At 49.5% G+C, this 24,026-nt stretch overlaps 1 protein-coding gene across 3 annotated transcripts in view; it reads right to left on the bottom strand.

The window, feature by feature from the left end:
• LRRC72 (leucine rich repeat containing 72) overlaps positions 1–24,026 on the bottom strand; it is a 486,094-nt gene that overhangs the window by 192,297 nt on the left and 269,771 nt on the right. For all 3 annotated transcript variants that reach the window (XM_069648606.1, XM_069648607.1, XM_069648605.1), the window contains one exon: positions 4,092–4,181. In XM_069648606.1, coding sequence (XP_069504707.1) covers positions 4,092–4,181 — 90 coding nt within the window. The remainder of the gene's footprint in view (positions 1–4,091; positions 4,182–24,026) is intronic.

The following is a 24,026-nucleotide window of genomic DNA, read 5'->3' as shown; positions in this document are numbered from 1 at the left end:
TCATACTCATCAACTGCAACGTATGGTTCGAAGAAGAGAACGCAAACTCGCCGAAAACACCAACAGAACAGCTTGAGACAATGCAACTATGACAAATGGTGAAAAAAGCCAGACACACAGCAGGCCACACCCTAGATGCAAACTTCGCCAAAATAAATCTGATGACAACAGCACCCCCAATCCAAATACTTCAGAGCAACCACCTTATTACACCATCTGTGATCCAAAATATCATAAAAACATCCAACAAGCCCCCAAATAACCCCCTATCTGGAAAAGAAACTGGAAATTCTCAAAAGCAGTGACCTGGAGGAAAAACTAGAATCCTCAAAGCCATCGATTGCCACCCTGGAAGGAACTGACATAGAAAGGAATCGGTGGCTAGATGGTTCAGGTCTCCCCTCAAAGCAATACAAAAAATGGAAACTAGAACAAGAATGGAGGAAAAACGACAACCAAGACAAAGGCATATCAAAGAATGATCAGATCTTACAAAGTAGAAATGCTCAAAGCAAAAAAGAAATACTACAATGCAATGAACAGATCACGAAAGCCAACAACACTCAGAAAGAATTGTTCAATGGTGTCCAGTTAAAATGTCGAATCCCTAATGTCGAATGACAAAAATGTGGAAAAAAATTGGGCGATTGTTTTGCTTTCGTGCGTTAAAAAAAGGGTTAAAAAATGTTAAAAAGGGGGGTTGGGATAGGAATCCCCCCATTTCGAAAAAAAATAAATAAAAGAAATTTGAAAAAAAAAAGATTCGGCCATTTCTTTTGACATTTTGACTTTCGACATTATGTTATTCGAAATTATCACTATAAACCTTGTTCAACATCATAATCGAGTTGAGAAACCCACCCGGGTTCAAGAACACACCAGTCCCGATGCAAAAAACATTACGACGATCTTGCAGATCTGAAATCACCAACATACAACAGATCATACAAGGTAGACCAACCTACTTGCCCGCTCACCTCAACCAACCAACCCTCAACCCACAGACCACACTGCACCTCTTTCCCCAAATCACAAGAGAATAATTCATCAGCCTGGTGAACAAAAGCAAGAAGGCAGACTCCCTGGCTGATCCCTGCCAACGAGGCATCTACAAATCGATCCTTGCACAGGGAACACCATCAGGATACTATCTAAACCTCTTCAACCTGTCGCTTTCAACGGGAAGAATAGCACAAACCTTCAAATCAGCCGACATCAAACCACTCCTCAAAGATACGTCAGGCGATATGGAAGACCTTTCAAACTACAGACCTATCTCAAAAATACCATACCCGGTAAAACTAATAGAGACCTATGTCTACAAACAAATACTGGAAAGCGTTTACAATAAGCAGATATTAGATCAGGCACAAGTAGGCTTCAGACCCATGAGAGAAACAGAGACGGCACTACTCTCTACATGGGATGACCTAAAGACCAATGCAGCCAACACAAACTCAAAACTGATACTACTTGATCTCTCTGCAGCCTTGGTCAACCATGATGCCCTGGTCAAAAGACTAGAAGGGCTAGGGATCGGCAACACAGCCCTCCTTTTGATTAAATCTTTCCTGTCCAGAAGAACACAAACAATATGGCTAAGACCAATCAAAGCCACACCCCGGAAAACACCACATGTGGAGTCCCACGGGGCTCCTCGCTATCCCCACTATTGTTCAACGTCGACATGACGCCCCTAATCAGCCTCATAAGACAACACAGCCTCACATGCTAAAATTACACAGACGATACCCAAATCATCTACAAAATCAACGGAAATGAAGAGGAGAACCCTAAGCTAACAGACTGTCTCAAAGAACTTTACCAATTGATGAGCACCAATTGACCCGGACAAAATGGAGATCATGATTTCACCCAACATCCAAGGAAACAACCAGGACATCTCATGGCCCACAGAACTCTTAACCCCACCTGACCCATCCAAAGTAGTCAGAAATCTTGGAATCCTAACACTAGAACCACAAATCAACATGATAATTAAGAAATGCTTATTCCATCTGCACACTATCAAAAAGATACTACCTTTCTTTTCCTTCACGCACAGAACACTTGCCATATTCTCCCTCATCATGTCCAGAATAGACTACGCCAACAGCATATACCTTGGAATGCCGAAATACTTGCTGAGGAAACTACAACGAATAGAGAATGCAGCTGCCAGACTTCTCCTTAAACTCTCCCGAAGAGACCACATCAGATCAGCACTAAGGATGCTACATTGACTCCCAGTCAAAAAACGAATTACCTTCAAAACAATGTGCATTACACACAGAGCAGTCCACGGCCAGGGATCGGAATTCATACAAAAGAAAATCACCATCTACAAACCACTTCGATCCAGCAACGACATCTACCTGAAACCTAAACACTATGGGAAACAAAAACTTAGAGGATCAGCCTTCTCTTGCATAGCTGTAAAACTATGGAACTGCCTCCTGAAAGAAATTTGCACTACAGAGGACCATCTAAAATTCAGAAAACTTCTAAAAACCTGGCTATTCAACTCTGAAGTGAATCAAAAAATGGCTGAACAATATCTACGTACAATGAAATATGCAAAATACATGGAAAGGAACCTCACAAAACAGTGACAAGCCCAACATGGACCAATACCAAGCAAAGGGACCCATCCCCATCAACACATCCCAACTCGCTAAACCATGCATAATCCAGCAAGATACACCTACCAGAAAGGCGGGGAGTACAGAAATGATTGTACTCTAGTAAAAACCAACCACTCTTATTATCTGATATCATACACTTACCCGCATTTAGTCTACTTGTACTGGTTAGCCTTATCGTGCACGTAGCCGATCTTTGTAAATTAGCCATATTTTGCACTTAGTATCGATCAGCCATTTTCTGCATATGGCCTAATTGTATAGCTAAGCCTTATGACCCATCCTGTGCCCTTAGATAGGCACTTTGTAACATCGGTATTGTGTTGGTTCTGATGCCTGAGACAGATTGTTAGGCGTGGGACATGCATCACACTTGGATGGACAGTTGGGGGCGCCAGACGTGTCGGACTTGGATGGACTCTTTGGGGTGGCAGGTATGTCCCACTTGGATGGATTTCTGGGGTGGGAGATGTGTCACACTTGGGTGGACTGTTGGGGCGGGAAGTGTGTCGCACTTGGATTAACTGTTTGGGGGTGGGAAGTGTGGCAATTGGACGGATGGCAGTGGTAGGAGAAGCGTCACACTTGGGTGGACTATTGTTGGCGGAATTGTATAGCACTTAGATGGATTGTTGGGGGTGGGAATTGTGTTGCACTTGGATGGACTGCTGGGGATGGGAGGTGCATAGCACCTGAATTGATTGTTTGGGGTGGAAGTTGTGTGTGGAAACACTTCACACTTGGATTGACTGTTGGGGACAAGAAATGTATCACACTTGGATGGGTTGTTGGGGGTAGGATATGTGTCACACTTAGATGGACTGTTGTGGGGAAAATGTATTGCAGTGAGACAGATTGTTGGGAGTAGGAAATGTATGCTACTAAATAAAAGTACTAAAAACTCACCATTCTGCATACTCACCCTCAAACTCTGAACTAAACACAACCATTCCTCTACTGCACCACAAACCACACGCACTTCACAACACCCAACATGAAACCAAACCATACATAATTAAGCCTCAACACCACCTGATGGCTACTAACTGAAAACACACCAATGCTCAGTTACCGATTTCCCCGAACTGAAGCTACCAACAACATATCAAAGCTCTCTTACTCTTCTCCCTCTTAATCCCACTAACAGACCCTTTAATTGCAGACCCGTCACAGCGCCAAGAGACCACGCAAGTGGCAATGGTGTGTGGTACAAGGCCCATTAAAATGTTTGACTAGATCATTGTTATTTGAAACAAGATCAATCACACCATTCATATAATAATAGAACAAGTACTGAGGATAATATGGCTGAAATAAAAACAAAACCACACACAATAGGAAAAAAAACTAGTTTGCAATTACATTTACTTGCAATTACATTTAATAACTTATGCCCAATTAACAATATTTGGGAAAAATTGAAAGAAATTGATAGAAATTTGGACTTACTGTGGCGATCCAGAAGTTGCACTGATGGCAGATGGTTTATCACATAAAAACGGTATCCAGTATCTTGAGAAAGAGGATTATAAAACATATCTGGAAAAAGACAAAGGACAACACACATGAGATAATATACTTTGACAGATCAACAAAAATGTGCATAATGTGTTTCTTTTTAATCTACTAGATAAGAATAAACAGCAAATAAACACTAAATATTAATCAGGTAATATATAGCCAATTTTTACCATTGCCCGAGGATGGCCCATGAAGTATTTGCCACAGAAACCACCCAAATAATTCAAGATTCACCAGCAACTGGCCAATTTGAACGTGTAGATCTTGTTACTGCAGCTAATATTTTAGACCAGTATACAATTCACCCACTACACACCAAAGACACCATTGAAGATGCATTAGAATTATATCAAATGCGTCAAGCCAAAGAATCCTCAATGAGCATATGGGAAAAAAGTGCAGAAGCACATTCTTTTCCTCTACTCTTTCCAACAGGAAAAGGAGGCAGATATGATGAAAGGTCCACACACATTAGTACATCAGAATATCGCACTTTACGAATGTATTCTGAAGACCCCAGATTCAGACAAAATGTTTAATACATTTTCCACCTCCTGTTCGAAAGTGAACTAGCAACTCTATGTTATGGAGTTGCACACACATTAAAAACAGGCTCTAATTTCTAAAACATATCCGCTACCCAGCTGCATCAAAAAATAAAAGACACAGATTAAGTTTTGCAGTCAAGTCTTGGCAAACATGTGTGGTACAAAAGAATACTGGTCCCAACGTCATGCCGATGTACGTTGCATGCTAAGGAACGTAGGCACACCCACATGGTTTGTTACTTTAAGTTGTGCAGAGTACGCATGGGATGACTTGCACATCTTCTTACATGCTGCAAACCAAAATTAAGATGGAATAGATATAAAAACACCAGGATCACTATGTTCTCTTGACCCTGTCAATGTATCTAGGTACTTTGACCATCGCTTCAATGCCATGCTGCAATTCATCTGCAATGAAACTAGTGCTCCGCTCGGAGAAGTGCAACGCTTTTTTGGTGTAAAGAATATCATTCCAGAGGACGCCCACACATCCACATGCTTTTGTGGATAAAAGATGCTCCCAAATTTGGCCATGACAACATCCCTTCAGAAACCTCACATAGTGTCCTACGTACACAAATCTTACGCATCCAAAAATGTAAGTGTGGCAAATACTGCCGACGTAGATATAAAAACAAAGGTAAAAACTATACCAAATGTCGCTTTGGCTTCCCTAGACCAGTTTGCAAAAAGGACAAGTGAATAGCTTGATGTCTTCTGTTAGACACAGCGTAAAGGGTAAATCACCTAAAAACACATACAACATTAAAAGGGACAAAGCATCCAAGTACATCAATGATTACAAAGCAATTATTGCCCTCTTGTGGAGTGCAATCATAGACATACAATACATTGCAATTCAACTGCAGTTGCAAGATATGTCACAGCCTACCTCACCAAAGCTGAGAAAACAGAGCTAAAGGACCTCTGGGGTGACATATCATCTGACAAAACACTGTCAAAAACATTTTGCAGCTTAGGTATAAAAATGCTCTCTCATAGAGAATTCGGGTGCTTACGAAGCTGCAGACCATTTAACAGGCACAGCCTTATATGAAAATTCTGAACACATTATGTGGCTAAACCTTGGTCAGCTTCATCCCGAAAAAGAGTACTAAAATCCTACCAAGAGATAGAAACAATAGCCACAAATGAGCGCAACAGCCAGGACATTTAAATAAATTATTTCATTGACATATACTACCCAAACAGAAGTACTGCTTTTGAAAACCTGTGCCTGTACGACATAGCCCAAAACTACTCCGACAAAAACAAGCTCGCACCAGATGAGACAACTGGCAAATATTGAGTCTCAACTTGTGAATGGAACCTAGTAAAACTTACTAAAACCAGCCTAATTAACCAAATAAAGTTATTTAAATCTCTGCAACATAGAGAACTGTATTACATGGCCCTACTGCAATTTTTTAAACCTTGGAGAAAAGAAGAAGAATTATTAGGTGACTATGGCTCATTTGAAGCTGCATTCAAAGCAAATTGAATGTCAATTTCAAACAATACAAAGAAATGTTCAACAATGAACGTCAACAAGAGGAAGACATTGAAGCTCAACTGGATAAAGATACTCCTGAGGGCAGTCAGCCTTCCCTCGCAGGAAGCCAAGAATCTCTTAGAGAACCAATCATTCCAAATGAAGCAGAAATAGCCATGACTGAGGTAGAACATACCATGTATCAATATAAACAATCTGAAGAAGAATTTTCAGTGCTCAAATCACAGCTAAATGATGAACAACTCATCATTTATCTAGAAGTCAATGAAGAAATTGAACATGATTTTAAACATGAAACTAAAAGTTGTACCTGCACACATTACAAACCTCTGCATCTGTTTATAAGTGGCAAAGCTGGTTCTGGTAAAACGTTCTTAATTCAAATAATAGGCACATTTCTACAAAACTTAAACAACCTTTTGGCTGTTGTAACAACCCCCACAGGTTTAGCTGCCTACAACAAAGTAGGTGTAACTATACACTGGCTACTGCTCGTTCCAGTAGAACAACAAAACAAATTAGAATACTACAGATTATCAGCAGAAGCTACTTATGAAGTACGCAGAATTCTGAAACAAATGAAAGTGCTCCTAATAGATTAAGTAAGAATGGTTTCCAATCTCATGTTGGCTTTAATTCACTTCAGAATGCAAGAAGTCCTAAAATCCGACTACTAAGAACAGTTTTGAGGAAAACAATGTATTGTTTTTGGAGACCTCCTACAGTTAGCACCAGTAAAAGGTCAACCTATATTCAAAGTATTAGGACATAAATAATGCTGCAAAACACCTGGCAGCATTGGAAAAGTGAATATCAGGCAACATTTTCAGTACAGAGAACTAACTCAAAACATGCAGACCTCAGCTATGCTAACATTTTACAAAGCGTTAGAACTGGTCTGTTTACTGAAGATGCAAAATCCATCTTAAATAGTAGACTAATCCATGAGCTATATAGCCAAAACACATCTGCTCCTGATGTCATGGAAAATATACTAAACAAAATATAAAATGCATGTCCTTAATGCCAACCCTTGTAAGCAGTAAACAATTGAAAAAGACAATGTTAAAAAAAGAAATGCAACCCATACTAAATATCAGCTCCACAGACAAACTAGAAGTGCACAGCATGACACTCCCTATGTGTCAATGAGCAACAGCACGACCAAATAGCTCAGAAAAATTTATCTCCAACACAGCTGGATTGGAGAAAATGTGAAGATTGTGTCTAAACTGCAGATTAATTGTAAAACATAACCTTGACATAGAACAAGGGTGAGTCAATGAAGCAATTGGCACAGTTGTTGGCTTCCAAACATATCCACATGACAACAACATGCAGTTTGGCAACATCCACTTTGGCAAACTTACAGAAGTTAAATAAATTGGCCGGGCAATAACACGTTTCCTTCTTTTCAAACAAAAGTGTGTACATAGAGAACAATTCTCTCTGGGGTCGATTCATGGAAATAATGTGCGCCGAAAATTCCCGCGCAGAGGTGCCAAAACATGCGAATCGCAATGCAAGTGTGAAAATCGCAGGCAAACCAGCGCACATCGATTCATGGAAGTCCGTGCGCGAGAAAAACATTGGATGTGCGCTAAAAATGTGCGCCGCGCATGCCGGCACACAGGTCATCCAACAGCGTGCGCCACGGCCACTGCGAAATCGCACATAGCGCGGCTCACATCACAAAAGTAGGTGGAACACGGGGCGTAACACTCGGAATGGGGAACAACGCGTGAAAATATGGGCATCACGGGGGAAGTACAGGAGGCAAGTGCGCGGAACGCCCACACGCTCGCCTACAACCCGTATTCATGGAATCGAATAGGGCAAACCAGCGCACGGTCAAAGACGCACACAGGGCCAAACAAGTACGCCACAAAAGGCGGTAGCGCCCCTGCGACTGAAAAAAATGTGTACCAAAATGTGCGCTAACAAAAAGCACCCAAATACAGCCATGATGAATGGGCCATACAGTGGCCCTCTAGGACAAATGAGGTGCAAAGGGGTACCGACAAACACGGACACCCGCTGTGTGAAAAATAGCGTGTGCGTGTGTTCCTGGGTGCGCAGGAAGTTCCACACGCGATTGGCCTGGCTACGTGTACTTCGGGGTGCGCGGGAAGTTCCACAAGCGATTAGCCTGGGTACGTGTACTATGGGGTGCGCGGGAAGTTCCACACGCGATTGTCCTGGGTACGTGTACTTCGGGTGCGTGGGAAGTTCCACACGCGATTGGCCTGAGTACGTGTATTCCTAGGTGCGTGGGAAGATTCCCCTGTCGATTTCAGCAGGGTACGTGTATTTCGGTGGTGCCGGGGAATGCTACACGTGATTTGGCCATGTGGGTCCTCCCAGGTGATCCCTCTACACCCTCCACGGCCCCTGCTGGCAGCCCACACCACAGGGGACTACCCTGCACCCCTGCTCATGTCCCACAGGCAACCCATCCACCATGGCCATGGCCACCAGCCAACCCACATGTCACCTTGCACTACTGATCAGCAACACATGTCTCCCAGCACTCCCAGCACCCCCACCTCCCAGCAGTGCAGGGGGACCCTCCACCAGGCCCCCACTCATGTCTACCATCACCCCCACCCCCCAGCCACCAGGGGCAGCCTCCACCAGGCCCCCACTCATGTCCAACTCATGTCTCCCTGCACCCCCACCCCCCAGCAGTGCAGGGGCACCCTCCACCAAGCCCCCACTCATGTCTCCCACCACCCCCACCCCCCAGCCACCAGGGGCAGCCTCCACTAGGCCCCCACTCATGTCTCCCACCACCCCCACCCCCCAGCAGTGCAGGGGCAGCCTCCACCAGGCCCCCACTCATGTCTCCCACCACCCCCATCCCCAGCCACCAGGGGCACCCTCCACCAGGCCCCCACTCATGTCCAACTCATGTCTCCCTGCATCCCCCCCCAGCCACCAGGGGCACCCTCCACCAGGCCCCCACTCATGTCTCCCACCACCCCCACCCCCCAGCGGTGTAGGGGCAGCCACCACCAGGCCCCCACTCATGTCTCCCTGCACCCCCACCCCCAGCAGTGCAGGGGCACCCTCCACCAGGCCCCCACTCATGTCTACCATCACCCCCACCCCCCAGCCACCAGGGGCAGCCTCCACCAGGCCCCCACTCATGTCCAACTCATGTCTCCCTGCACCCCCACCCCCCAGCCGCCAGGAGCACCCTCCACCAGGCCCCCACTCATGTCTCCCACCACCCCCACCCCCCAGCAGTGCAGGGGCAGCCTCCACCAGGCCCCCACTCATGTCTCCCACCACCCCCACCCCCAGCAGTGCAGGGGCAGCCTCCACCAGGCCCCCACTCATGTCTCCCACCACCCCACCACCCAGCAGTGCAGGGGTAGCCTCCACCAGGCCCCCACTCATGTCTCCCACCACCCCCACCCCCAGCCACCAGGGGCACCCTCCACCAGGCCCCCACTCATGTCTCCCACCACCCCCACCCCCCAGCCACCAGGGGCAGCCTCCACTAGGCCTCCACTCATGTCTCCCACCACCCCCACCCCCCCAGCCACTAGGGGCAGCCTCCACCAGGCCCCCACTCATGTCTCCCACCACCCCCACCCCCCAGCCACCAGGGGCAGCCTCCACCAGGCCCCCACTCATGTCTCCCACCACCCCCACCCCCCAGCAGTGCAGGGGCAGCCTCCACCAGGCCCCCACTCATGTCTCCCACCACCCCCACCCCCCAGCCACCAGGGGCAGCCTCCACCAGGCCCCCACTCATGTCTCCCTGCACCCCCACCCCCCAGCAGTGCAGGGGCAGCCTCCACCAGGCCCCCACTCATGTCTCCCTGCACCCCCAAGCAGTGCAGGGGCAGCCTCCACTAGGCCCCACTCATGTCTACCATCACCCCCAGCCACAAGGGGCACCCTCCACCAGGCCCCCACTCATGTCTCCCACCACCCCCACCCCCCAGCAGTGCAGGGGCAGCCTCCACCAGGCCCCCACTCATGTCCAACTCATGTTTCCCTGCACCCCCACCCCCCAGCAGTGCAGGAGCACCCTCCACCAGGCCCCCACTCATGTCTCCCTGCACCCCCACCCCCCAGCAGCGCAGGGGCACCCTCCACCAGGCCCCCACACATGTCTACCATCACCCCCACCCCCCCAGCCACCAGGGGCAGCCTCCACCAGGCCCCCACTCATGTCCAACTCATGTCTCCCTGCACCCCCACCCCCCAGCCACCAGGGGCACCCTCCACCAGGCCCCCACTCATGTCTCCCACCACCCCCACCCCCCAGCAGTGCAGGGGTAGCCTCCACCAGGCCCCCACTCATGTCTCCCACCACCCCCACCCCCCAGCAGTGCAGGGGCAGCCTCCACCAGGCCCCCACTCATGTCTACCATCACCCCCACCCCCCGGCCACCAGGGGCAGCCTCTACCAGGCCCCCACTCATGTCCAACTCATGTCTCCCTGCACCCCCACCCCCCAGCACTGCAGGGGCACCCTCCACCAGGCCCCCACACATGTCCCCCTGCACCCCCACCTCCCAGCTGTGCAATTTGCCTGGGTACGTGTACTACGGGGTGCGCGGGAAGTTCCACATGCGATTAGCCTGGCTACGTGTACTACGGGGTGCGCAGGAAGTTCCACACGCGATTAGCCTGGCTACGTGTGTTTCGGGGTACGCGGGAAGTTCCACACGCGATTGGCCTGGGTACGTGTATTTCAGGGTGCGCGTGAACTTCCACACGCGACTGGGCCTGTGAGAGTGGGGTACGTGTATTGCAGGGATGGGCAGGAATATTTACTCGCGACTAGGCCTGGGAGAGCGTGCTACGTGTATTCCTGGGGTGGGCGGGAAGATTCACACGTTCGCCTACGACGCACCGAAAAATAAATGGTCCAACCCTGAAACATGTACGCCAGCATGAAGGAGGCGTACGTCGACCCGCGCAGCAAAAAAGTACGCGCGAACAACAGACAAGCTCAGACGCCAGGATGAATATACCGTTCCTAGCAGCAGTGGCCGTGGGTTACCAAAGGAGGAGGAGGATAGTGAGGGCCCGAATTTTCACTCCCAGAAGCAGCCTTTTTGGGATGCCTGATGACCAGGTGTATGGGAGGTACAGGTTTCCACCACACATAATACTGGACCTGGTCAGTGAGTGGGAGGATGACCTCACATCACCCACCCTGTGCTCCCAAGCACTCAGTCCCCTGGAGAAGGTCCTCAATGTACTGGACTTCTTGGCCACAGGATAATTTCAGCGGACAAGTGCCATAGTGGGTGGGTTGTCACAGGCCACGCAGTCACGCTGCCTATACCAGGTCTTGAACATCATCACTGCACGCCCATCGTCCGTAGGCACATATACCTGCCCAGGACACCTGCAGAAAGGCAGGCTGCCGCCCTCGATTTCTACGGTGTGGCATAATTCCCAAAAGTGGTAGGTGCCATTGACTGCACCCATGTGGCACTACGTCCCCCCAGGGCATCTGAGCACATCTATAGGAACCGCAAGCACTGGCATTCCATCAACGTGCAGGTGGTATGTAATGCCAAGGGAATCATCACCTCAGTATATGCCAACTATCCAGGGTCCACCCACGACAGCTTCATTTACCGAATGTCTACCCTAAGACGGGACCTAGAAGCTGGGCGGCATGACGATACATGGCTGCTTGGTGAGTATGAATGCCACTGCACATGCATGCATGTCAGATGCAGAGTTATGGCACTACCCCACTAATGATACCCATCACCTCCTCACCAGGGGACAGTGCCTACCCTCTGAGCACCCACATGATGACGCCAATTCGGAACCCCATCACGCCTCCAGAGGTAAGATACAACACAGCCCATATTGCAACCCGGGGCATAGTGGAGCGCACATTCGGAGTGCTCAAGTCACGCTTTCGCTCCCTTGACCGTTCTGGCGGGCAGCTGTTATATGCGCCCCCAGTAGTGTGCAGGATCATAGTGGCAGCATGTGTCCTGCACAATGTTGCAACACGCCGGGGCCTGGCTGAGGACATGGTGGTGCCCCCACATCCCCAACCACATGCACGCCCGCTGCGCATGGGAGGGGAGAGGGCACGGGGTGAGGCAGCCCGTATGCAGCTGGTGGCTAATTACTTCACATAGAAAGCACACCCCAGTGGAGTGCAAACAGCCCTGGCACATACCATCTGATAAGCAATGATGACTCGACCTGACAATTATGACGAACAAAGGGACAGTCAACTGTCAAAACCATAGCAGCCTGAGATTGTTCATGTGGAAGTGTCACAATGTGTGCATCCCTACCTACACAAACACCACCAATGCAGTGTCATCAAAAGACACACTTCCATGCTGCAGAAATGAATACCCACTCGCAAAATACTACATGAAAACAGTGCTATGTCACCCAACCCATCCCCGGCACGGCCACACAACACACCATGGCATGTCATGCAATGTGAGAGGAAACAAATTAATCCCCACAACGTGCCCCAAGTGTCACCAGCTACAGTGTCCCTAATGGAAACCTGGCCACACATGAAATGCTCACAGTAATGCAGGACCTACAACACACATTACCAAATACTTACAAATAATACCAATCACCTACACAACCTCCAACCTACCTTAAACATGACATTACAGACTTAAAAATTTGCTAGCCTCACTACCTGATGATGCCAGCCCTCCGAACACTTCCAAGTATACAGTGTTAGCGCCACGCAAGAGTGTAGGTGGACTGCTTACAACATGGACTCCAGTTCCAAGGTGGACCGCATTGTGAAGACATGAGGAATGGACTGCAAATTAGGAGGATGAGATGGATGCAGAGGCGCATATCAATACACCATGCAGTGCACAATACAACAACAATATGCACTATGAATGTATACACAGTATTGACTACAGACTGCCCACACATCGAATGGGAGTCCAATGTCACCATGTACGTCAATGTCACTTGGGCACACCCTTTGCAAGCCCATGGAAACGGGAAGCAGGAGGGGTGTGTGTCACAAAAACCCAAGCATCTGAACCAAATTCATGACAAGCCTGCATGTGCCCAGCCACAATGCAGCGTATGCCCACGGGAGCCACACAAGGCAACACACTGTCCCAAAAAAAAAAAAAGGGCCATTAATGGGCCAGGGGGTGGTGGGGAAGGCCACCCAGGAGGTCCGAGGACAGGGTGCACACCAAAACCCACCTGTGTGGACCTTGCGAAAAAAAAACACCTCCATGGGCTCATGGCCTACACGGCTACCCTATTGTGGGAGTATCACTGCTGTCGCTCTCCTCACCCTCTGCAGCTGCATCAGGAGGTGGTGACACTATGGGAGGTAGCCCACGCAAAGCCCTAGTCTGTTCCTCCATGGCTGCAAGCATGCAGGTGTGGTAGGTCTCGTTCTGGAGGATAAGTGTGCGGAAGTCCCCATGCAACAACTCACGGGATGCCCGGACCTCCGGCCTAGTTGCCTACATCTCAGCTGAGAGCGTACGTGTGAGACACTCCAGCTGCTGTTCTGTCCTTCTGTTTGTTGAAGCCTCAAGCTCAACAAGAGTCGTCCTGAGGTGAAGGAGTTCCCCCTCAGGGCTTCCCTGTGGCCCTGGGACTCTATGGAAATGGCTTCCTGCAGAGTCGCCAGTGCCGCCCACCCGTCCTTGTCGGACGCCAACATGTCCTCCCTGTGTGACTGGCAGATGGAGTCGGTTGCCTGCTGTAGTCGCTCCATCAGCCTTTCGGGGGGGACAATGGAATTGGCCACCCTATCCATGGCCTGAGCCATCATCTCTGATGATGCTGCCTGTTGGGTTGCCATACCGTATATGGATTGCTACCATGCGGTATTGCCAGGTGGCTGACGGCCACCACGTCGGCGGGCACCACACCTGTCTGGGGCACGGCGAACTGCGCCTTGCTGTGCCGGAACTGCCTGAGGCTGCAGGACTGCATTCCCCCTCTGATCTGCTGGCCCAGGAACAGGATCAGATGTCGCGGAGTGTGACCCTGCATCCGTAACCACCAAAGGCGTACCTGCCAACACTGACATCCCCATTGAGAGTTCTAACCCTGGAGCAGGTGGGTTGGACAGAACAGAATCCCTCCCAGGAACACTCACCTGCGACGGCACATAGGTCTCATCATCCGAATCGACACCTGAATACAGCTCGGGGAGGTGCAGCCAGAGACACCCCTTGAGAGCACGACCTGCAGCAGTTGTGGGTTCTCACCCACCACCACACCACGTCCCTCACTAGTGGTCGGTCGGCCCTCAGACCCCTCCTGGGTCTGCACCATCTCCACTACCCCAGCAGTATCAAGTGCGTCATCCCCTGCAAAGACATAAAAGAAAACAAATGGAAACAGGCATTAGCACTATGGAACACAATTAGGGCTGAGAGGCTACAGAAACAGTACTTGATTGACACATGTCCCACATGACTAAAACCCTCCCATGCATGCACCGTCACTGCGTTTAAGGGTAGGCAGATGGCACACATTGATGACACCAAGATGGAAGATGAACACATTTTCTGCATGCTGCCTAGCAGTGGCATCACACATTGGCCAGTGATTGGCAGGTCAAATACACATGCCATCACACAGATGGCATGTACCCTAGCCATGAAGTGAAGAGGGAGAGGAGGTCACCAATTGTTCATTCAGTCCAGTTTGCTAATGAAATAGATTTGTTCATTGAAATGGTTCAAATGTTTAACCTGCAGCTGCCAGTCCAAAATGTTCCTATAGCACAGGGACATGTCTGAACAAATCATGTCCAGGAAACAAAGCCAGTCCACTGTACCATAGCCATGTCAGACATGTGACAATAGGACTGAGAAATCCCGAGTAAAAGTGGCGGTATGCAAACAATCTGCCTGAATAAACAGAGGTAAATAAGCAACAATGTTGTGGCAAGATGACACTCCAAGGGCAACTGGCGTGGTGTTGGGCTGGATGTCTAATGTTGGCAGAAGGGATGCTGCTATACCCAAATGCTGGTGCGCAGAATGTATAGGAAGAGGCACATGGGTGACCCAAACCACTCAGGCACACACACCCTCACCTGGCACCCAAACAGAAGCTCTCCCACACACACCATGCACATGGATGACACACACATGCATGTGCACTCACCGGACAATGCCTCGTAATCTGCCAGTTCTCCCACGCCTTGGATCTGTTCCTCCATGACATAGGTCCCAGCAACCTGCTCATGTGGAGTGAGTTCTATGTCGTCTGCTGGAGACCCACCTCCAGTCACTAGAGTTGCGGCATGACTTCAAGCCAGCTTATTCTTTGCCCTGCGCTTCAGTTAATTCCAGCGCTTGTAGCATTCAGTAGCTGTGCGCCTCACGATTCCAAGGGCACTTATGATGTCCGCAATGGTCTGCCAGTGTGCCTGACGTTGTGCAGGTGTGGTCTTGGATCCTGCAACAATCACCATTTTGCGGTCATGTGCGGACACATACTCTACAAGTGCATTCAGTTCGGCCTCATTGAAGCTGGGCTTCCTTGACGGGCCGGACTGTGTAGCCGTGTCTGGGGCATCAGCCTCTACTGGACGAGCACTCTTCCTCTTCCGCTTGGAAGGTGGTGGGGATCCTGAGTGTCCTACGCCGCTCTGGACACTAGGGGCAGGCGCCCCGGTGGACTCTGTACTAGGAGTGTGGGATTGCACACTCAGCATGGGAGTTGGTGCAGGCATTAGCTCAAGTGTGATGGTGTCAGCGGGAATGTCAGCATGATGGACTTGGACCAACACTGTCCTGGCTGGGTGTGTGAGAGGTGGGGTGAATGGAGCCGCAGCTGCCCCTGCAGCCTCCCCAGCCTGCCTACGCGGGGCAGCAGATGACCTAGCTGCCCCTGATCCACGTGGCCTGATGACACCAACGTGCACCGGCGCACGTGGCCTAGACCTGCTGACCTGGAAGTCAGCCATGGAGTCACCCTGTGCCAGGTCTGGTTCCACAGTGGGTTGGTCCAACAAAGGCTGAGCATGGATGGTGTCAGCCACGTTAACCTCAACCAGGGGGGGGGGGGGGCATGGGTGTCCCTGACTGCTCCTCCACACATGGGGGGCTAGGGGCACCCTGCAAGTCACGGCCACGTCCCCTACCGGATCCACCACGGCCACCACTTGGGGCTCAGCCACCTTTGCCACCCTTACAGCTTGTTCGCCTCCCAGCCATGGCACTGATGTTATTGTGCGTATGGAAGTCGATGTGAACTATTGTCCTGGGCAATTGGGGGTCAAAGGGGTTGGGTACCAGATGGTAATCGTACCCTAGTGCTCTAGCAAGGCTGTATGTCACCCCTGGGGAAAGATGACTGGTCACGCAACGCACAGGCACCCCAAAAAAGGGAAGTAAGGTGCACGCAACCCCTCCTAGAGCACGTCGTGGAAAAATAAACCTGCACTACGCTGTGGCACCCAGAAACACAAGAATGAACGTATGCGTGTCACACGCAGCCTAGAATGACCTCTGAAGGGGTACGCGACACACGGGGCAAGCACAGATGTGAAATACATGCGCGACTCACCGTCTGCCAGGAACAAAAGCGTGAAAAATATGCGCGTGTGCGCGTTGGCAAAACCCCCGCCAAAAGAATTGTACGCTGTCTGAGGAGACAGGACAACAGTAGAAGGGAACGCTGTTTGAGGAAACAGGCCCAGGAAAAAGAGAAAAAGAGAAAAAGCTGTCAGAGGTAACAGGGAGTATGAACTGGAAACGCCGTGAAGTAAATCGCGTGTGAACCGACAAGAAGTACAGATTTCACCCACTCGCTCTCCACGAAAAGCACGTACAAGGAAATGGCGTTCTACACGTACCTTTTATACACACGTCACAGACGCGCATACGCGATGAGGCCATTTCCACCAATTACGCACTTTGACACTCGGACGTGTATCTCTTTTTTTTACACGCGCCATTCTCTACGGCCATGCGCGTGACGTCACAGCTGCGCATGGGGGCCTTTGGGCCAATGAAATCGCGTATGGTGCAGACGCGCTTACGCGCTAAGAGACTTTCCTCGAATTACACGCAGACGTGCAGGACTTTTCACGTGCCAAATCTGCTCCAACAGAGTCTGCAGCAGTCGGAGTGCAGCCGGTGTATACTCTAGAACCAGTTTCCCAAAAAGGTGCAGCTACCTTGGGGCAGGGGCTACAGCTCATCCCCTTTCGCGTTTGGGCAAAAGGGTTCCTACTGCAGGTCTCCTGCTTTTCTTGCCACTGTAATGTACCGAAAAACGAAATCACAGGATACTTGGTGATCTCCAGTCTGTGCTCTTATGTCATACCTTTATGATATGATATGATATGGCATTTATAACGCACCTATACACAAGTGTTTCAAGGCGCGATTTGGCAAGGGAGGGGGAACAGAGGGAAGACAGAGACAGCAATCCTACTAGGCCAAGTGTCATTCAGATTGCGCAAGTGCAGAGGAAGGGGGAGGAGGAGAAGTGCGGAGTGGGAGGAGGGTGGGGACAGTGCAGAACAAGGGGTAAAAGAATAAATAAAAATAAGAGAAGTAGGGCCAGCTGGTGGCAAGTGCTAGGGTAAGTGCAGACATCAGGTGTCAAGTGCTGGTGGGAGGACTGTAGGGATACAGAAACAGTCCCCAAGTGCAGGGATTGCCAGGGAGGCAGTGCAGGTGAGAAACTGGCGGGGGAGGGGACCTGGGCCCGGGATCCGACGGTGGCCAGGTTACCAGTACAGTTTCAACCATGAATTCAGCAGGGGAGAGCAGGAGAGAAAGCAGAAGCAAAGAGGAAGGTTTTGAGGTGCTTCTGGAACCGCAGATGGTTCTCCTCAAGTTTCAGAGAGGAAGGGAGACTGTTCCAGAGGGAGGCCGCAGGCGAAGAAAGAGATCTACCACTAACTCATTGTCGGGGGGAAATTCTCCTGGGGTCGGCTGGGCCGTCCGCGGACCTCCGGGCAGGGAGGCCCCAACTCCTCCCGTATATCCCAAAAAAAGAGATAGAGTATGAGACACACGCAAGAAGTAAGGTGATTCTGCTGTTTATTAAACAAAATGGCAGGGATGGGTCGAGGATCGTACGTGTCCGTCCTGACACTCTCTCCTCATCGTGGGGCTCGCAGGCCCTTTTTACCTTAGCATGACGCGCTACTTGAGTCACCTGGGAAAGTTAGCAAAAAACCTATCGCCACTCTGGATTGGTTCCCCGAGTGGTAGGGTTAGTATAGCATACGTATAGAGAACGTTGTTAGTGGTAGTATATCAGTCAGGTGGTATACTTGGGTTGTCCCTTCAATTTGATACATAAAAATTGTTACATGAAGACCCCTGAGGATTGGTCAATGTTAATGGCGTCAGTGATAAGAGCCCCATGTTCTGATTGGACCACCCGCGAGCCCCCCAGTCTGGGACCATCGCTGTTCCCAGCTCGCGGTGCACCTGTCATTTGCAACAATGTTTCACTATGGGTGTGTGCAGACAATGTGAGGATTTATTCATATGCTGGAAGGCCGACTACTCCCACCGCCGCAGATGTCCATTGAGTCGCTTAATTGTATCTGCCTGTGTCTTGAGACGGGGGATCCAGGCGCCTCCCTCCTCCTGGGCTTGGCACCCTATCAGGTTCGGCTTGGTCACGTGAGGTGGGACCGTGGTTGAGGCAGAATTCTGCACAATTAATATTGCATTTTCCACTGTGTGCCTGGCTTAATTTGCAGGTGTGACCTTGGCGTCGGCTTGCGGTATGCGAGTTTGCAACGTTGTGCCCTTGACTGTCTGCTTTTGCCGGGCTCATTCTGCAGGGTCAGCAACCGAACTCTTGCTCATTCAATGTTCATGGAAGCTTTTGCTTGCGGCCTACTTGGGTCTGGTGCATAGGTGGAGCCATTTGATACACAGGCGCTTTAGGTTATGGTATCATATTGCTTCATCCCCAGTATCGTGTCTTCGTTATATTTCTCATTATGGAGCGCGAGCAAGCTTTTTAGATGAGTTCATTATGCGTCTTGCGTTTCTGTATTTTGAAAAGCCTATGTTAAAAATAATAAAGATGCACGTCCGTGGGTGTGCCCGTCACCTACGTCATAGCACTGAGTATGTTCTTCATGTGGATTGGTGTGGGAGTGTCCAGTGTGCATGTTTGCACGGGTGTGCTGACCATTGGCTAGGTCGTCATGGCATCTCTAACGATGTGTTGATTTAGTGCTGGATGGTTCAGTCGAGTCCATCCATGCCGCAGGTGTCGGCATGTGCAGGGCAGGCTGGTGGGCAGGCGGGTGGGCACGCGAGTGGGCACATCCGTATGTTCCTGTACCAGGGTATTTGGTCGTCTGGTAGATGGGCAAACTCCTCTCATGGCGGGTGTCTGGGCCGTGATCCTCTAGGCCAGGGATGAGAGGGGATTGGTGGGAGCCTTTTGTTCCCTTTTCCCACTTCATCGTTACTTGGAGTAGCAACTGACCCCGAGGGAGTTGGAGGCGGACGAGCAAAGAGCTTGAGAAGGAAGATATTTAGGAAGAGAGAGTTGAAGGTATTGAGTCCCCAGACCCAAGAAGGCCTTGTGGACAATGAAGAGGGTTTTGAACTTAATCCTCACAGCCACTGGGAGACAGTGCAGAGATTTCAGTCCTGGAGAGATGCGATCCCTGGGCTTGAGGCCAAGGACAAGTCTTGCAGTCCTGTTTTGGATGAGTTGCAGAGGGCAGAGAGTAGAAGCAGGAAGATTTAGAAAGAGGCTGTTGCAATAATCCAGCCTAGAGAGCATCAGAGCTCTGTTGACAGTGAGCTTCTGGGGGAAGGAGAGGATAGGAAGAATACAACTGAGGAGGTGCAGCTGGTAATGTGACTTCTTAGAGATGTCAGAGATGTGAGAAGAGAAGGAGAGTGTGGAGTCGAAGATGACCCTGAGGTTTTTAGCCTCGCAGGTGGGAGCAGGAAGAGGGCCAACAGAGGCCAGCCAGAGAGTTACAGGAAAGGAGGGAGAGAGTGTGCCGATGAGGAGAATCTCAGTCTTACTGGCGTTAAGGCAGAGCTCATTGGCGGCCCACCAATCCTGGATAGCAGACAGACAGTCAGAGATGAGAGACAGAGAAGAGGTGGCCGAAGAAAGCCTGAAAATGAGCGGAGTGTCATCCGTGTAGCACTGAAAGTTGGGGCAGAGAGCGGCAATGCGGTGGGCAAGAAGTGCCAGGTATTGGTTGAACAGCCAGGTAGAGAGGTTAGACCCCTGGGGGACACCACAGGTAGAGATAAAGATAGAGGAGAGGAAGGACCAAAGTTGGACCTTGGAGGGTCGGTCAGAGAGGAAACAAGTGCTCCCTGATCACCCGACTGTAATGGTGCATAATTCTGGACAGCCCCCTAGGTGTTTGACGGGGCTTAAGTATTCAGTGTTCAATACACGATGGGGGCATTATTCTTGTCGTGGTATTCTTGTCCTGGTACCAGTTTCTCGTTGTCCATCCAGTCGTGCGTACTTTACGGGTTGTCAAAAAAAAGGGTGCAGCTCTTGTATATAACTTTCACCCTAGCTGGGTACATCAGCATGTACTTCAGGTTAGTCTTACAAAGGCGCTCCTTGACCGAACCAAACTGCATTCTGCGTTTCTGCACTTGTAAGGTATAGTCTGGGTATGCTGTCAGTGATGCTGGCGCTCTTCATATGCTGCCTCTGGTTCTGAAGAATGCCAATATTTTTTCCCAGTCTTTATAATTCATGATTTTGGCTATTATAGGTCATGGAGAGGCACCTGGTGGAGATTTTCTGCTTAGTGCCTTATGCGCTCGTTCAAATGTGAAGCCTTGTGTCAAGTTGCCTGGGCTGATTTCCTGCAACAGCATATTCTCGAAATAAGTTTTTTCATCTGTACCTTCCTCTCTTTCTGGTAATCCGATTATTCTGACATTGTTCCTTATAGCTCTGCCTTTGGCCTTTGTCATCATCTGCTCTGCTCTCCAAGTTTGCGACTTGTTGTTGTAGGGTCTTGACCTCACTTAGCATGGTTTTCATGTTCATCGTATTTTCTGTGACTTGTTTCTCCAGCGTCCGGGTTCTGTCTGCCAAGGCTCAGACATCTTGTCTCAGGAGACCCATATCAATGATAACAGAGTCCATTTTGGATTAATGGGAGGATTTTAGGGTGGCAATCACCTGCAGGATTTTATGTTCGCCCTCCATTTGATCTATCAGCGCGGTATTAGGTTGTGTATTAGTTTTCGGCCCTTGTGCTGGAGGTACCGTTGTGGTATATGCCTTCATGGTGATTTGTTTGGTTTTGTTTTTAGCTGCTTTAGATGGCATATGGGAGGCACTGCTACACAGGGGGTACGTGTGCTTCACTGCATGCCCACTCCCTGGGGGTACAGTACTTTCGTGTCATGTTCAGGATTGGGCTATTGCAGGCCTGTAAATTTAGTTTGGAGTATAGTTCCTCGTGCCTCAGCTCCCTGCCAAAAGTCTCAGTGTGGGTCCACAGGAGCAGCACTGCTCATTTGTGTTTACGGATCTATGCTCCAGTGTACTCTTATAAGTATAGGCAATCCATTCACTTCTCTGGCACTGCTCTTATTACTGTCTCTTCTGTGTGTTACAGGAGCTAGGCATAAATTGACTATCCCATTAAATACATGGGCACAATGTCGTGCACTACTTGTTCTTTATACAGGTTGGGTTTAGACATATCCTCCCACTTTACTTGTGTGCCGTGACTCTGGGGCCTGCAGCGTAGTGTGCCAGGGTTAGATACCAGCACTTTGCATGTTTTAGCTGGCTAATTAGTGTCTGCACATGCGTGAAGGTAGTCAGGTAAACAGTTGGAGCGCTCCACTTGCAGCATGAGGCACAGCTCATGGCTACTGCTCTTACAAGTATCTACAATGGCATGTGCTGTCCCTCTACAGCGAGCACCTTTGCGCCTTGTCACTGCACGTCTGGGGTCGTGGGGAGGGACACACTTACCAGTGCCTCAGCCATTGCGCGTATGCGCGCTAAACGGACTCCTCCGTGTACTCCAGACAGCAGTCATTAAACTTTTCTCTTGGCTCCTGCACCACACAAACTAAGTTGTTTTCTTCTGCAGTTACGCCTGCACTGACATCTTGGGGATGCCAGCTGCCTACGGAGCCCACTGTGAGGTAGCCGGTTGCCTGTCTCAGCACTGCGAACGCGGTACACCACACAAGTCCTGCTGCACTTTGAGTGCAGTGGGTCTTTATATACTGAGGAGAGCTACTGGATTGCGCATTTATGTTCCTTGTTCGGTGCAGATCTGGTCGGATCTAGCAGGAGCTCTTGGAAATGCGTGTTCGCAGCATGGTGGTAAGCCATGCCCCAGCTCCATATCATCTTTATTCTACCCACCAACCTTTCCAGCTCCTCTAACATCCACCAAATAACTCCAAATGTATTTCCCAGACTTTTTCCCCACCGTGGTATCCACAGACAGCGGCTGCTGTCCGTGGATTCAACATGGCAACCGTTCAGAAAAATATGACGCACCTCATGTTTTTCACCATCCAATAAAGCGGGTGCGCCCAATATCAGTGGACATCACCACATTCCTGAATGGTCCAGAGGGATGTCCACAGACTAAATAGGGAAGTGAATCCGCTGATCGGACCCAGATATTACAATTTTTGTTTACCTAATTTTTGGCTGTTTTAATAGAAAACGACTGGACTGTTTTACAAAAGCAAGCTTTCTGGACCAAGCTGCCACAACTGCCGCAAATTTGGTGAAGATCCGTCCAGCGGTTAGGGCTGTAGGCGTGATCAACATTTTCTTTCCAGTGCAACTATGAGGATTTCCACACATTTTGAGACCCTACCCCTATAACGTTGCCCCGCCCCCTTGACAAAACAGCACCAAACTTCACATAATCATTCCGAGGCCATATACTTTTTTTGCAAGGTTTTGTGAGGATTCGTCCTGGGGAGGAGCGGGACAAGTGTATAAGCCGCCCAAAAAGTGCTCAATCAGTTGAGCAACTTTACCATAACTACAGGGCGGCTATGACATTGTACGCGCCTGCTGGCTGGATGTTGAAAAACGCGAGGTGCGTCATATTTTTTTAAATGGTCGCCATGTAGAATTTGCGGATGGCAGCCGTTGACCGCGAATAGCGCACTGGGGAACAAGTCTAGAAAACATATTTTAGGTTATTTGGTGGTTGAAAGAGGGTCTGGAAAGAGTGGGTTAGTGGAATAAAGATCATATGGGTCTCTTTTCATAGTTGGAAAAAGGGTGTGCAGGTGCTGCGCTGTCCGCGGTCGATTTTGTTGTATGCAGACATCATTTCAATGACAGGGGGTTCAGGGCAAGTTTTGTTATGTACTTGTTATATGGTTTAATTATATTGTGGAGGTTGTGGCCAGTGGCCACATCCTTGGGGACATGGTTGTAGGCCATGGCCCCAAGAATCTGACCACTGGCCACAACCATTATAGTAATATGTGTATAGTAATTATTGGTACTGTAGGGGGAGTAGAAAGCATTTCGTATTTATGATTGTAGTTCAATTGAGGAAAGTGCTTAGGGTATTTTTTAAGTAGTTATATGCTTGTTGGCGTATTCAAACTATCTTGACTTGGCATATTCTAACTGTTTATTGTGCTACAGTTTGGGTCGAAGGAATATTAAGTAGGCATTTGTTAGATTTGCTGGTGACCTATGTTTTGAAGTAACAGAGGTGTGGTTGCATTCAAATCAACCACTTCCTTTTGACATATGCAGTATAGTGCTCTGAAGTGGTTGTGGTACCAGTGTGGTATATTATACCTACTGTTGTGAGGGTTTTCTTCCCAAGAGATATTAGGCTCTGTGTGT

This window comes from Ambystoma mexicanum, chromosome 2q (genome assembly GCF_040938575.1).
Source record: "Ambystoma mexicanum isolate Mex_15411 chromosome 2q, UKY_AmexF1_1, whole genome shotgun sequence".
Taxonomy (NCBI): domain Eukaryota; kingdom Metazoa; phylum Chordata; class Amphibia; order Caudata; family Ambystomatidae; genus Ambystoma; species Ambystoma mexicanum.
The sequence above is the reverse complement of the archived record's forward strand: the minus strand, read 5'-3'. Positions and strand labels throughout refer to the sequence as shown.